This window comes from Aotus nancymaae, unplaced genomic scaffold, assembly GCF_030222135.1.
Source record: "Aotus nancymaae isolate 86718 unplaced genomic scaffold, 86718_ANA_hifiasm-v0.15.2.pri h1tg000011l, whole genome shotgun sequence".
NCBI lineage: Eukaryota > Metazoa > Chordata > Mammalia > Primates > Aotidae > Aotus > Aotus nancymaae.
This window is the reverse complement of record NW_026988422.1, coordinates 43,605,040-43,621,689: the sequence shown is the minus strand read 5'-3', so window position 1 is coordinate 43,621,689 and position 16,650 is coordinate 43,605,040. Positions and strand designations below refer to the sequence as shown.

At 42.4% G+C, this 16,650-nt stretch overlaps 1 protein-coding gene across 4 annotated transcripts in view; it reads left to right on the top strand.

Annotated features, from left to right (window-relative positions):
* RTN1 (reticulon 1) overlaps positions 1–16,650 on the top strand; it is a 390,244-nt gene that overhangs the window by 245,054 nt on the left and 128,540 nt on the right. For all 4 annotated transcript variants that reach the window (XM_064374904.1, XM_064374905.1, XM_012462413.2 and 1 more), the window contains exon 3: positions 2,835–3,584. In XM_064374904.1, the coding sequence (XP_064230974.1) occupies positions 2,835–3,584 (750 nt within the window). The remainder of the gene's footprint in view (positions 1–2,834; positions 3,585–16,650) is intronic.

Here is a 16,650-nt window from a genome sequence, read left to right as displayed (position 1 = left end):
CTGTTTTTGGTGTCATATCTGTGAAATGATTGTCTAATCCAAGGTTATGAAGATTCACTTCTATGTTTTCTTCTAGAGTTTTATGATTTTAGCTTTTATATTTAGGCTATTGACCCATTTGAAGGAAATTTTAAAATATGATATTATATAGGGGTTTAATTTCATTCTTCTGCATGTGGTTTTCCAATTCACTTTTCCTCTCCTTCTCATGCTCCAAAATATAACTTGCCGCACCTCAGACTGTATCCCCCTTTTGAAAAGATGTAGCATGATATAATAAAACACATGAAATAGACATGCATGCAAATTTAGGTCAAATAATTTCTAACCATGGAGCTATATCATTTAGGGTCCTGGCAGGAAACAAGTGACACACTCAAGGGTTTGACTGAAGAGAGTTTAGAGAAGCGGCTATTTACAGATGTGTAAAGATGGTCAAGAAAACCAACATATGATGGCAAAGCCTTAACATTAGGGAGCCATTACTACCCCTAGACCTAAAGAGCAAGAGGAAGGAAGAGCATTCTCAAAGCCTGCTAAGAGCTGGAGCTTCAGAAGCAGCAGGGGGTATAAATATCTCAACATCTCCCTCATCCCAGCCCTCAGGCTTCCTATTGGCTAAAAACAACCAGAAACCAGAGGGAAAGGGTTCCTGGGTATACCTTCTATGTAGGTCAGCCTCTCAGAGCACAGGACAGGGCAGAGAAAGAAAGGAATGGATCCAAGGGGGCAAAGAGAGAAAACCACTACAGTGACCTTGGACAAGTAGGTTAATCTATTGTCCCTAAACCCTAAGTTCCATATGTAAAGTGCCTGGCACCCAGCAGAAGATGCTACTGCTACTAGCAGTGCTCTCGAGGTACAGAACATTTCTTAACTTACACTACTCCTTATCTTCTTTTTCAGTGCTCTGGTCAACTACTCAGAAGTAAGCTGGCATAACTTTTACACTTTTACACTGTCTGAAATCATATCAAACAACTCTGTGTACAAGTTATTAAGGAACTACTGTAAAAATAGAGTTGGGGATCATAAAATACTTTTTTTACAACGTAAATCATGAGAGATAATGAAGCGGTTGTTGAAGTTACTAAAAAAAAAGGAGGGTGGGGGGGAACCCATAGATCATATCCTTCCTCTGCTTACACAACAAAAACCAGTGTCCAAAGTCCTGTGTCCAATGTCTTCCAACCTCACTCAGAATAAAAGCCCCATCAGATCCTACATGATCTTCCCCTGCTCCCCACATCACTGATCTCTTCTCCTACTTCCTAGCTTATTCACTTTGCCCAGACATAATGACCTGCTTGTGATATCTAGAAATCAGTGCAGCTCCCACCTCTGAGCCTTTACACTATCTGTTTCCTCTGTTTGGCATGCTTTTCCTCTTGATATCTTCATGAGTCACTCTCTCACCTGCTTCAAGTGTTAAATGTAGGTTACTTTCTCAATGAGGCCTATACGGACTCCCCTATTTAAACTTGCAAACTCATCTCTACCCTGACCCAGAACATGTGATTCCCTTACCCTACTCTACTTATTTCCGTAACACTTAACATCATCTAACATACTATATGCTTTACTTATCTACTGTATATATTGTTTATAGATTGTGTTCCCTCCACTAGAATATAAGCAAGGACTTTGTTATCTGTTTCATTCACTAATATATCCCAAGTGTATAGAAGAGGGCCTAACACATATTAGCTTCTCAATAAATAACAGATGAATGAATATAGATAAAGAATAAAATCAATTCTGATTTATAAAGAATTAGGAAAATCTAAAATGTTTTATCCATTGGGAATGTCCCACAGTCCTAAAGCCACAGATCCCTCAAAGCTTTAGAGAAATGTAACTAGTTATTGCTAACAAAAGGACTAGATCCCACTAAGATATTCTGAAATAAAGCCCTTCTGTATGGCAAGAGAAAATGAAGCTCTTGAACACTGTTGTCATGGTGATCCCAGGTTGTCTCATCCACAGGAGAGAAAGCTCAGCAAGATTGCCAGTGAAGCCTTTAAGCCAGCTGGATAAACATCAGGCAGAAGGCAGGCATTCACCCAGGGGACCAGGGCTGACTTTCAGGTTTTGTTCTTCTCGAGAGGAAGTGAGAGAGGAGAAGAAAGGGAAAGAATACAGTGGACTGCCTCTATGGGAAGCCTTGCAGGATAATGCATTATGGATATCGGCACAGCCTGCTTGGTGGAATTGGCAGAAGTGATCTCTTACATTGCTCCACTTAGTTGCAAAAAAATGATATTGATTGTTATGGGAAATATAAAGCTCAGAAGCCAAGTTGTATCCAAGGCTCCAAATTGCCTGTCTTTGTCTTATTAAATGAGAGGAGATAAACAGTAATGGACAGGGAATAATGGGTGATTTTCAGATTTGTTAATATCAGTGGGTCCAATTAGAGTTATATACATCAGACTATCTGATGAAATCTGTGAAATTGAAAAAGTTCCCTAAGAGAATGAATCATAAATTGAAACGATGACTTGTAGAATCTTCTCTGCATTGAAACAGGAAAACCAACTGAGATTCTGTTGCTAAGATATTGCTGGGTCATTTTTTAAAATAGCTAGCTGAAGATAGGTCTGTAAAACACTGATTAATTGGGCCATAATAGTAATTAGTCTTTTAGTTCAGGTGGCCTGTCTTTCCAGCATAGCCCTGGAAACAGATTATTTTTGTGCTAATGAGATATGTGTTTCTCAAGCAACGACAAAACATCTCCCCTAATGGAATTTTGTTTTATCTCTCCTCTCTCTGTCCATCTGTCTGTCCGTGTGTGTGCCTCCCTGGCTCTCCTTCGCTCTGTGGGACGACAGAACCATCTGCTGCAGAATCCCAGGGGAAAGGCAGCATCTCCGAGGATGAGCTGATCACCGCCATCAAAGAAGCAAAGGGCTTATCGTATGAAACCGCCGAGAGCGTACGGCCAGTGGGCCAGCTGGCCGACAGGCCGGAGGTCAAGGCCAGGTCCGGACCACCAATCATCCCCAGCCCCCTGGACCACGAGGCCAGCAGCGCAGAGTCGGGGGACTCAGAGATCGAGCTGGTGTCCGAGGACCCCATGGCCGCAGAGGACGCGCTGCCCTCCAGCTATGTGAGCTTCAGCCACGTGGGCGGCCCTCCGCCATCGCCCGCCTCGCCGTCCATCCAGTACAGCATCCTGAGGGAGGAGCGCGAGGCCGAGCTGGACAGCGAGCTCATCATCGAGTCTTGCGACGCCTCCTCGGCTTCGGAGGAGAGCCCCAAGCGGGAGCAGGACTCGCCCCCAGTGAAGCCCAGCGCCCTGGATGCCATCCGGGAGGAGACGGGAGCCCGGGCCGAGGAGCGCGCGCCCAGCCGGCGGGGCCTGGCTGAGCCAGGTTCCTTCCTCGAATACCCCTTGGCTGAACCCCAGCCTGGCCCCGAGCTGCCCACTGGAGACGGAGCCCTGGAGCCCGAGACGTCCACGTCACCACGGAAACCTGAGGAAGATGCAAGTTCCAACCAAAGTCCTGCGGCCACAAAGGGCCCCGGGCCTCTAGGCCCTGGTGCCCCACCCCTACTGCTGTTTCTCAGTAAGCAAAAAGGTAAAGGATCCGACTGCAGCAGGGATGCTTGGTTAGTGTCCTTCCTCTGGGTGTTCTGAGCATTCAGTAGGGGTGGTTCTGGCTCAGCCCTGGAGTCATCCCCATGCTGATCAAAGAGTTGATCAGAGAATAGTTCCAAGGGGGTTGGGAGGAGATGAGAGAATTCAGATCCACAGCGAGGACAGAAGTCGGTGGCAGAACCATGTGCTCAGGGCAACTCAGAACTGGCTGAACCCAGCCTCCCTAATAATGAGCAGTTTTGTGTACACTCCAGGATCTCCTGAATGGAGTGCATGTACCTGTCCTTCCATTCCAGGGCTGGGTTTCCTCCCTGGGAAAGCGATGCTTTTCTTGTCATTGTCCAGGCTCTGGTCCAGGCTCCCTGCTCCGTCCCTAGTGCTGAAACCCACCACTAGCATGTTCTATTTTGCCAGCCAGGCCTGTTTCTTAAATGTGCAAAGTGGAGCTCAGCTTCATCCTTTCTCTTACCCAAGGGCAAGGGATTTGGACCTTGATAAGGTTTTTGTGTCCCAGTGAGTCAGGCAAGACAGGTACCACAGTTGGATCCAGAGTTTTCTCTTGTCCCTAAGCAAAACCTAAGGTGATTCATTCATTTTTAAAATCTCTTATTACTTTGAATGAATTTAATGTTGTCGTTATGTTCTCCCTATGAAAAATTTTGAGGTGAGTCTTCAAATGCAAGGAAAATGGAATTCATTATTTCCCAGACACTATATGTGTACAAGAGATTCTTCCCCCAAAATTGTTCACCACAGCTGATTGCAGTTGTCTTATGGAATTCAAGAAAGGAATTAGAGTCACCTGACTAAGTGAGGTGCTGCTTATTCTATTTTTGGTAATGGGTGAAGTTAGAGAACCTCTACCCGGCTCCTGGGGAGAGAACACTCAGGTAGGACTTTAAAACAAATCCTCACTTTATTCAAGGTCCCCTCCTACCCATCTCTTCTACTTTTCCTTATTTTAGAAGTGCTTTCTTTGCCTTTTGGAGATAAATGATTTCAAGGGTACACCCTCTTTCCTTTGAATGATGTTAGCAGCAGTTAAAGTGCTTCATATAAAAATAGAGGACAAAATCTTTCTCGTTATTTTAAATTGGAAGCTAGCTTCTAAATTTTTTTAAATTAACACATTGGAATAGAATGGAGGAACCTAGAGGACTGAAATAAAAAGATGCATGGTTGCTGGTGGCTCAGACACGTGTGGCCTGGTGTGGGGGCTGACTCTTGATTTCCCAAATAGCTCTTATTTAAGAGCTGAAAGTGTATTTAGTGTGTGTTATAGGGAAGATATTTGAAGACAGATTTAATGATGGGAATGTGTTTGTTTGGTCAATATTAAAACCATTTTGGATTTTTTTGCTACTCCTAACTGTGGTAGGAAAAGACCCTGTAGCTTGCAGGGAGCCACGGGAAACAGCATTAACATGGACAGCCTTTAGCCCCTTGGGGCCCTGAAGCAGTCAAGCTTGAGTCATGCTGAGCATGTGTTCATGTCACTGTAACATGCATGTGTCTCCATTTTATCCCCTAACTAATGTTCCTGAGATAGTCACCATGTGCACAGTGCTGTTCAAATATGTTTATTCTCAAAAGTAAATAAATCTGAGCGCTAAAGAGAAAAGGGAATTTTGCAGGCCTATTGAGAAACAAGGACAACAGCTGGGACTGACTGACCAGACATTTAATGAAGAGCTGAGGAGATGGAAAACTGCAGCTGTGAATGCAGAGGCTTCAGAACATCTTTTATGGCCAATTTGGTGTCATTTGAATCTCTGTACAAGTTGCCCCATATGGCTTGGACCCTGTGCTGCAAAGTTTAGAAGGTAGAGAGGAGGGAATGGCAGTCTGTTCAAAAGATGAAGGTGTGCCAGGGTGAATACTCTCCACTATCCTCTGCACTGAGGGATCCTTTGAAATCTGGTCTCCCACTGAAACTCACCGCTCCACTGCACTATAGATAGTGCAGTGCACTAAAGAGTCTAAAAGGCCATTCTGAGGCAGCCAAGAACTGGAGGTCCTGGGCAGGTGATTGAGCAATGCCAGCAGGCATTTTGAGCTCTGAGGTTCTTTTTGGTCTCACTTGCTCTGTCTCAGCAGGTGAGAAAGGATCAGCACTGCCCAGCCTCCCCAAGGTTGTTCATTTGTTCTTTCTTTCTTTCTTTTTTTTTTTTTTTTTGAGACAGAGTTTTGCTCTTGTTGCCGAGGCTGGAGTGCAGTGGCATAATCTCAGCTCGCTGAAACCTCTGCCTCGCGAGTTCAAGCAATTCTCCTGCCTCAGCCTCCCAAGTAGCTTGGATTACAGGTGTCCGCCACCATGCCCAGCTAATTTTTTTATTTTTAGTAGAGACAAGGTTTCACCATGTTAGCCAGACTGGTCTCGAACTCCTGACCTCAGGTGATCCTCCCACCTCAACCTCCCAAAGTGCTAGGATTACAGGCATGAGCCACCATGCCCGGCCCCAGGCTGTTCTTAATCACTGTTCATGGAAAACAGGTTTTTGCGCATGCCAAACTTGACTCCCAGCAGCAGTGAGGTCAGGTCAGCTTCTGTGGTTTCCTGCTCTTGTCCGCTGAAGCTTCTGGCAGTATGCATGCATTTAAGTTTTTGCATTCACAAGTATCTGGGGGATGAGCCATCCTGTTGATGCTGGACAAAATTTCAAAAGAGCCTAGAAATATTTAGAAAAATATAAGCTTTGACAGACATTCAATGACATCATTGCATGTACCATGGAGGAGCACCAGGATTACTGGTGCACATGCTCTAACAATGTCTACTTTTGGAGCTGTCTCACCTTTCAGAGACCTCTGCAGTTACTGCACTGGAGACAAAATGCAGTTATTTTTTCATGCTTCAGTTTTCCTTCTTGTATACCCCTGAGCCCTGCTACCCTGTATTTCTGCTACCCTGCACCTTCTAGGATGACCTGTTATAAACATTAGATTCTAAAGGGAGTAGATATGTTTTCCTTTCTACAAGATTAGCCATAACTGTTAGGAATGTACAAGTAAAAAGCCAATTTAAAAATTCTTATAAAAGCACTGATACCCAGTGTGATTAATCAGGTTAACTATGTAATATTTACCAAACCTATTTGATTGTAGAAACTTTTTTATTATAGTGTGCCTTTGGGTTCATATTCCAGGGTATACACTTTGGGAAATCATGGTCTCTTTGCCCTTGAGCTTGCTTCCTGCATTCTGATTACTTATCATGCAACTCGAAAGTGTGCAGGTTGGATCCACCACGTTGATAACATGTGGGAGGTTTTTAGAAATGGGGAATCTCAGGCTCCTTCCAAGACCTCCTGAATCAAGGTCCCCTGTGCATAAGTGCATATGTGATTCTTATGCACTTTAAAGCTTGAGAAGCAGGGTTTTAAATGATGGCAGTACACTTCATATTCCTGTCTGAACCCAAGTCTCTTCTTGGCAAACAAAGGCCTCTTTTCAGTCTCATCTTTCTTGTCCTCTCTTTTAATCTAATATCATACTGCTGATCAGTCCTTGAAACGTTAGTAGGAAAGTAATGTATGTTTGTTATAATAAATTCAAACTGTACAAAATGGTACAAAATTCAAAGTTAAAGGGTCTGAGCATGGTGGCCCACACCTGTAATCCCAGCACTTTAGGAGGCCAAGGCAGGTGAATCACTTGAGCCCAGGAGTTCAAGACCAGACTGGGCAACATGATGAAACCCTGCCTCCACAAAAAATACAAAAATTAGTTGGGTGTGGTGGTGTACAGCTGTAGTCCCAGCTACTCAAGTGGCTGAGGTGGGAAAATCACTTACTTGAGCCCAGGAGGTCGGACCTGCAGTGAGCTATGATCACACCACTGCATTCCAGCCTGTGTAACAAAGAAAGATACCCCGTCTCAAAAAAAAAAAAAAGAAAGAAAGATTAAAGTTTCCCTACTCAACCCTTCCATCCCTAATTCTCAGACATCACCACAGGCCTTTGTATTGTTTGGTTTTTATTGTTGTTATTTTTAAGTATTCAGGCATATATAGTTTTTCACTGAAAAAGTAACATTATATTGAACATACTATTTTGTAACTTATTTAACAGTAAAATCAGGGACAATATCAGCTCACATAGAGATCATTCACTCCTTCTCAGAACTTTTTCTTCCCTTTTTGTACTGATGTCTCTCTTTCTTGGTTCTCCTTTCACTCTCTGACCTCTTTTCCAATCTCTTTTGCTACCTCCCTTCCAGTTCCTCTGTGTTGTTCCTGAGTTCTGTCCTTGTCTTTCTTCCTCCTGCATATCTTTGCTCTCAAGGTTGCTGTCACCCATGCAGGTTTTCAGGCACTGCCTTATGTATGACGCTTCTCAGATCTGTTGCTTTGAAGAAGTCCTCTTTTCTAAACTCCAAGCCCATTTCCTCACTGTACATTGGACATCCTATAGACCTCTCAAATTCAGTATATTCATTCTAATTTATCAAAATTTGCTCTCTTCCTTCCTCTGTTCCCTTCCTGAGCAAATGAAGTGATATCATTGAGTGTGAACACTCAACCTTCAGGACTGTAACCCTCTTACAGTGTTAAGTATTCATACCTTCTGAATACTGTTAGGATTTTTTCCCATAGAAATGCTACAACAGGTGGACAAAAATATATAAATTATGCACATGTGTACAAAAAAATAGAGTTAGAAAGATACATATGAATATCTTTCCTATAGCATTTTTCATAGTAATGAGAAAGTTGGAAAAAACACTCTACCAACAGGGAGTTGAGCATGAAAATGAATTTTCATCTATCCATCCAACGGAAAGCAACAAAATCATTTAAAAGAACTAAGTCTGGATCCAAGTAAAGACTCATTAGCCTGAGACAAAGTTAAAGGTTCTCAGTGCCAGCCTGACTGTAAATACTTCAGTGGAAGTCTTGCAGTAGTGTTTGCTTATAAAATTATCACCTAGATGATCTAGAATATTCTTACTACTTGAAAAATTATAATCAAAACAAAAATACAAAAATGTAAAAATTCTCTTTTTGGAACCCTAAAGTATGCAACCAATGACCCAGGTTGAGAAATACTTCTTTAAGCTAGCAGTGACCTTCTTTAAGCTAGCAATGACCTAAGTGTTGCCTGGAGACCAGGTACCTCAGAAACTTTCAGAGTGCTTGTTCAAAATTCAGATTCCCACTCTATACCCACCTCAAAACTATAGAATTAGAATTGGCTGGGGCATAAATCTGCACTTTTAATAATCACACTGAAGCTTGACAATTTCTGTTGTAAACAGATGAACTAAGCAGCCCAGACCTCCTAAGAAAATACCATGATGAGCATGCCTTAGACATATCATGTTTTTAAATTAAAGATACTGAGGGGAAATCAGCTGTTTCTGTCCCTTTCTGTTAGAGAGGTACCTGTCCATGCCCTGGGAGGCAGGCCTCTGCAGCCTCCTCACCCGTGGCCTCCTTTGTGTATACCAGCTATAGCAGCTCGAGCCTGGAGGGCTTAGCCTCTTGTGGCAGGGAAAAACTTCTCTCTTCCTTGGAGGGGTGATTCGTGGGAAGGCTACCAGCTGGAGGTCTTCTCAAACAGAATAGATTTCCATCTGCCTAGGATTTATGATGTTTGTTATTATTTTTCATTATATACTAGATATTACTCCTGTCCTAAAATATTTGGGAGGGAACCAAAATAAGTATGACCCATTTACATTTATTCTCATAATTCTAAAAAAAAAAGTCATTATACCCTAGTCCTGTATGTATTCATTTTCATGAGATTGAATTAATATAACAGGCTGTAAAGATTCTTGGAAAGTCTCTTTCTTTCATGGTACAGATGTCAGATTCTGCCTGAGCTCTATGCCCCTCCACTGAAGCTGCTGTTCTGTGTCAGCTTTCAACAAGATAGACCAGTAGCTGCTAGATAAAGTGTGATTACTGTGTTGATGTATGCCATGGAAATACTTAGATGGAGACATTGAGTTTTCCACCTTAAACTTTTTTTTTTGAGACAGGGTCTCACTGTCGCTCAGGCTAGAGTGCAGTGGCGCGATCTCAGCCCACTACAACCTCCACCCCCGGGTTCAAGCGATTCTCCTGCTTTAGCCTACTGAGTAGCTGGGACTACAGGCACGTGCCACCATGCCTGGCTAATTTTTGTATTTTCTGGTGGAGATGGGGTTTTGCTCTGTTGGCCAGGCTGGTCTTGAACTCCTGGCCTCAAGTGATCTGCCTGCCTCGGCCTCTCAAAATGCTGGAATTACAGGCATGAACCACAGCGCCCAGCCCACCTTAGACTGTTGAAAGCAGCAAAGGTACTTTTGTGAGACTTTGCTCAGTGATAGAAAGAGCTCTTCTAGTCTAGGCAACCCTGGATGAGGCTGCCAGCAGCCAGCTGAATTCATGGCTTTTCTTTCTGAAGCTGTCACAAATTTAGCACTGTTCCAATTGCATATTGATCTATGTTTTTTTAAATAGTTGCTTCACTAAGTGGTGGGGTTTCCTTCTCAGCCTTGGATAGAGTTGTTGCTTATCTTGGTGGTCCCAGCACTTATTGTTTCTAGGGGCAAGTACTTTTGCCACTTAAATTCCAAGATGTGTATAAAGATCTAAAATGGTTATTGTACCTTTGTTATAATGCCAAATCTTTGGGACACAATAAACGCTCCTAGTAAATTTGGTTTGGGCATGGAGTAAGGCATTGATCAGCTCCTAAAACACATTCAAGTCAACCTTAAAGTTGCCTGTAGAGAGAGAGCTCACAGGCAGCAAACATTTTTATGCCTCCAAGAAATAATGATCCTATTTATTAATTAGGCAATCCTAATTCCCTATCCAGCAATCTCACTTATAATAATGGAGTTTGGAGGACATAATTCAGTTACTTCTAATTCTCAGAGCCAACACGGTCTCAAGGAAATTAGCTACTTCTTTCAGATGCTAACCCTACTTCTCTCTAAAGTCTCAGTGGGACACTCATATATATGGTTTCTGCACTTCTATATTCTATCTTTGTGACCCCCCAAAACACTCCTGTAATACCAAAATACAATACATAAATTTCACTCAAGGTTATGCCATGCCCACCAAAGCAAGACTTTACCTATTTATACATCCATCTTTTCTTTGATTCAACCAATATGGCATAGGATGTGCCTGACACTAGCAATATAGGGTGGCCAAGGCAGACTTGAATCTATCCCTCATGGGACTTACATTCTGGTGTAGGTGGGAGTAGACATCAAGAATAAAATCAACAGAGTGATGTGTAAGAGAGTCCCTGGTGGTGGGTGGCACTTAGGAAGATCAGAGAAGGCTTCTGAGAAGGAGCAAATGGAAAAGTCAACTATGGCAAGAGCTGATTAAAGCAAGTTCCAGGCAATAGAAAATGCACAGACAGGAAAATTCTAGGAATATTCTATGCATGGAAAAAAGTTGTTGCTGGAATGTGGTAGGGAAGGAGAAGAATGGCAAGAAATGGAGGTGGAAGATTGGCAGTGCCCTTCCATACACACACCAAAGTTTGGTCTTTCCTAAGCATTCTAAGAAGCCTCTGAAAGATTTTTAAACTAGAAAGTGACATGAGCGTCTTTGCATTTTTTAAAGGTCACATTGGCTGCTGCAGGGAGAAAGACTTGAAGCAGGACAAGCAAGCATGGAAGCAGGAAGACAAATTAGAAAGCTGTTTCAGGCATGAGATGGCAATGGTTGGGAGAGGTGGTAGCATTAGAGATGGAGGGTAAAGAATGGATTCGAGATATGTTTTGGAGATGAACTTAATAGGACCCTACTGATGCTTTGGATTAGTGTTAGGAGTAACTTTATCCCCAGTACCTCTCAAATTATATTTCAGTTTTTATCAACACAATGATTACAAAGAGATGCAAAAATATTTGCAATGGGGAAAAATACTCCAAACTTTGATGCTGCTTCATTAGCCATTGAACTCATTTTTTTGCATCTGCTTTTTGGAAAAACTCTTCCATTTGAATTATGATAGCATTGAAATGTTCTCCCTATTTGAGCACTATATCTAGCATATTTCCATGGCCAACTAATTGGTTTAATGTATTTAGGTGATGGTGATATTTGGGTGGCTGAAACCAGAGCTGGAATGGTCAAATATGGTACCGGTGGAGGTTAAGTGAGACAACTCGTGACATAGGTAGGAATTATGGTCAAGCAAGTTGGTTCTTTAGAGTTCAATACATGCTTGTCTAGGGCCAGGAAATCACAAAAGCTTCAAAAAGTCTAAAGAACGTCCCACATATGAATCAAAATTACACTAACAGGCAAGGAAAAGTCAGCAGTCTGTTGGAGAGCAGAGGCTAAAGTTAGAGCAAAGGCAGCTTTAAAGTACTCAAACCAGGGCTGCAAGTTGGGGCAAGCACACCACTTGGTCTGGTTACTTCAACTCAAGACTACAGTGGACCGTGGTCTCTATCAGTGATTTACTCAGTGATTCCTGAGTCACCCCATCTCTGTATTGGCACTTCTGGGTTTTAAATGACCTAGGTTGAAATGATGGTCCTCTTGGCCAGGCAAAGCATTGATCCAGGACTTTTCTCTCTTCTTGTGGGAAGTGGGTGTGAGTGGCAGGAAAAGCAGATTAGGGGCTCAGTGGACCCGTTCAGTTTTTCTAGATAGTGTTTCTCAAAGGGTAATTGGTAGACCGTTTATATCAGAAACAGTTTGTTAAAATATAGAATTCCCAGGCTCCAGGATTTCCTAGGGAGAGGCTAATGCATCATAGTTGCTAGTGATACTGCTTCATTAAGTAGCTCCCCAGTTAATTGTAGGCAGAGAATTTGAGAATCACTGCTCTAGGGACTGTGTTGGGGCTGATCTCTCGAGGTCCTCAGAGTAATCTTTGGTGGAATTTTCCCTAGTGCCCCAACTTTTTCCAGTGCCAGCTGGATTTTCTGTTTAGGCTTAGATGTTAGTTAAAATGGTTCTTGTGGATAAATGGAATTTAGAGTGAAATATATACTGTTTACTTCAAGACTTTCACCTCCTCATGGGGGAGTGAAGGAGAGATCATGTAAGCACAGCCTGGTCTTGCCAGCTTACTCCAGGGGATGCCACCTAACATCTCTCCACCCCACAATGCCACTAGAACAAAGGCCCCAGCAGTATATGGTGAGGACACAGAGGAGCTAACCATTCATTGTTCCAGTAGTTTGAAGCCTCCTGGGTCAGAGGAGTCCTCTGGGTGACCTCTGCTCATAGCCTGGAAAATTCGTAGTGGGAAAGGGAAAGGAGAAGGAGTGGGGTTGAGTTGTAGTCTTCCACTCACCAATCAGGAGTAACCAGCATGACTCTATTATGCAAGATCAAACATTTCACCACTCCTAAGTTCAAAGTTGCATATTCTGGTAAATATAACATTCTGGCTTAACTCCTCCCTTCTGGCAGGCACTTCATTTTCTTACAACTCTTGGCTGAGCACTTAAATCTTGGGAGATTTATCAGCCTACAAAGCACTTGCAAAAGCAGAGTACCGTATCCCTAAACCTAATTCTTTCACTTACGAACTCACTCTTGTTTATCTCTCCCTAACATCTCTAGGAGCTCAGTTTGATTGTACTTCTGAAAATGCAGAGGAATCAAGCAAGCAAAGCAGAAAGTTGCTTTTGTATTGATTATCGCCACTCACTGTTAAAGTCTGTTGCCATCCAGTGGTTGCCATGAAAATGTTCAACCTCTACTTCTTAACCTCTTGTCACACCAACCACCACAATTTAAAATTTGCAATAAGATCTCTTGGATTATGATATAAGAAGATATGTCTTTAAGTGAATTTACGCTGTCTACATGGCTGTACTGTTTCTGTGGTGACTGATTATTTAAATTATCCTCGTAATTTTCCTTGAAACAAGCACAAGGACAGAGTTCCAAAAAATATTTCTTAATGGGTAACTTAGTTTTCAGCAGAATTAATTTTAAGGCTAGACCATTTGACCTCTACCAAAACATAAAATATAATACTGGAGTTTATGAACTATGGTTTCCTACTAATTGGAGTTTTGGGTCAACATCCTCATTTCAAATTGAAGTCAAGGGTTGAGGTACAGTTTCTTGTTCTAGATTATTTCTCAGGGGTAGAAGAACCAGGATTTGAAATAAGATCTACTCATTTTCAGCCAGTGTCCTTTTCCAACTAAATTGATTTCCAGGTAGTTGGCCTGCTTAAAAGCAAAGCTAAATGTTCTCTATGGCAAGTTACTTTAGAATTTGGAGATTTAACATTTAATATCAAAAATGTATGTAGATGTCAATAGTTTTATAATGCTATATTATATATGCAGCTGGTTCAAGTATTAGCATGGTCTGTAAGCTGGAAATTCAGTCCAATCACTTGGAAAGCATTTAATTTTTTTCTTTAGCTTAGCCAATTGATAGTTGAATCCTTTTTACATAGAATTATAGTTTTCTTAAATGTAGAAAATAAATAAAATCATAAATAAATGATTCTAGAAAGTTTAGATATAAGTAAAATAGTCTAGTTGTCAATTTGTTCCTTTTATTTTCTTCCTCCTCTCTTTGTTGAGGTCCACAATTTTTTTTTTTTTTTTTTTTGAGATGGAGTCTCACTTTGTTGCCCAGGCCGCAGTGCCATGGTGTGACGTTGGCTCATTGTAACCTTTGCCTCTCAGGTTCAAGCAATTCTACTGCCTTAGCCTCCCAAGTAGCTGGGATTACAGGTGCCCACCACCATGCCTGGCTAATTTTTGTATTTTTAGTAGTGATGGGGTTTCACTGTGTTGGCCAGGCTGGTCTCGAACTCCTGACCTCAAGTGATCCGCCCACCTCTGCCTCCCAAAGTGCTGGGATTACAGGCATGAGCCACCATGCCCGGCCTAAGGTCCACATTTTCCTCAGGGCCCACTACTCTGGCTAAAAACATAAAGGGACTTGTTGATGGGGAAAGTCTCAGAACCAAACCTAGAGCCTGAGGGCCAAGTCCTCTGAGAAAGAGACACTTTTGGCCTTCTAGCGTTACTGTTCCTCTGTCATATTGGAACTGATTTGCCTCTGGGATGGCACATAAAGTCATTTACCTGAACTACAGGTTTTGTCCCTCCTGCTGTTTATATTTGCCCCTGTAGTTTATATCAGCGGTCCCCAACCTTTTTGGCACCAGGGACCAGTTTCATGGAAGACAGTTTTTCCATGGCAAGGTGGGAGGGTAGGATGGCTTCAGGATGAAACTGTTCCACCTCAAACCATCAGGCATTAGAGTCTCTTAAGAAGCACACAACCTAGATCCCTTGCTTGTGCAGTTTACAATAGGGTTCATGCTCCTATGGGAATCTAATCTCCTAATGCTCCTGCTGATCTGACAATCTGACAGGAGGTGGAGCTCAGGCAGAAATGCTCAGTCACCTACCACTCCCCTCCTGCTGTGTGGCCCAGTTCCTAACAGTACTGGTCCGTGGCCAGGGGCTTGAGGACCCCCTGGTTTATATGATGCCCATTTTGCAATGGATAAAGGTAGATAACTTTCCATCAGATTGATACTTTCTCTTCTGTTGTGTACAGTCCTTCTTGGGAAGTGGCTTTCAGTAAGGAACTGCATTTCCCAGCCTTGCACCCAGGCGAAGCTCTGAGTAATTTTTATCAATAGAATGTGAGTGGAGGTGGTATGGGTCACATCTAGAAAGGTGGGTGAGATGCAGTTGTGCCTTTTCCTCCTTCAAGGCTTTAGACCAAGGGGATGGCAAAGGAGAAGGAACCTGGGCTCCTAAATGACTACCTGGTGGAAAGCTACCTGCTAGTAAACACTCACACTGATCTACTAAATTAGCAACAACAACAAAAAATTCCTTCCATGTTAAGCCACTGAAATTGTGGGTTTATTTGTTACTGTAGCCAGCATTATCCTGACTAATGGTGCAACCCATAATGTAATATAAAGTTGAGAAAGAAGATCTATAGTTAGAATGTATGTTGGGGCATATGTACCATAATTTTATTAGTCTAATTTTTATAAGCATAATTTTATAAGTCTTGCTTCTTCTCTGTACCTTGCCCCTTGATACTGTCCTTTCCCCTTCATACTTCATACTGTTTTAAAAAGACAGTTCTGTCTTCAAGATGTTTTATTGCTTCTTCATGAAATGTTGTCATAAAAACTGTACAAATCTTTTATATCCACAAGGTGGGTAGCTGACACCCTCTAAAAACCAGGAAACACCTAGGAGAACTAGAAAAGTCCCTGTCTAGGGCTAGCCTAGCAAACTTGGGAAATCGCTGATTCTCTCTGAATTGGGCGAAGCAGTGAGCTGCCTAAGGGTAAGACATGCCTGGGGATTTATGCAGTATTTTCCTTAGTCCAAGGCCCCATTCTCAGCAGTAAGTGTTCTGAAGCTTGTCTGAATCTGGTCTAGACCAGAATGCCAAGTTATGAGTTACACTGGAAATGTGTGAGGGGAACTTCATCCTAGTGTAGAGCTCTGCTCATTATTGCCTGGAGCAAAAAGAATAGATTGTTCTCATAGGAAATTTCCATCATGCTTTGGCATCCTGTGAAACTGTTCTGTTTTCAAAGGACTGGGAATCCTCGACTAGAATCAGAGCAGCTGCTCCCAACCCCATGCCTGCGGTCCTTCCCCCTACCAGTGGCCCCTTGTCTGGATTCCCTCCCTCAAGACATTGTATCCTTTTGATTGCACGTCCTCTTTTCACTGAGTTAAAGAATCACGCGCCAACTGGATCTGGGTCTCACCTTCTCCACTTACTACTAACTGTGTGACTTTGGGCAAGTTAACCTGTCTGCATTTCATTTCTTTTGTCTGTTCAAAGGGGATAATAGTACCTACATCACAGGATTCTTGTGATGATTATTTGAGATAATTTAGGTAAGGTAAAGTGCCTATCCTCTAATGTTGCTACTTAAATATTTATTTTTAATAATAATTATACAGTGAGATGGTGCTTTGGGAGAATCTAGTACAGATACTCTTTTTTTTTTTTTGAGATGGAGTTTTGCTCTTATCACCCATGCTGAAGTGCAATGGCACGATCTCGGCTCACTGTAACCTCTGCCTCTCGGGTTCCATTAATTCTCCTGCCT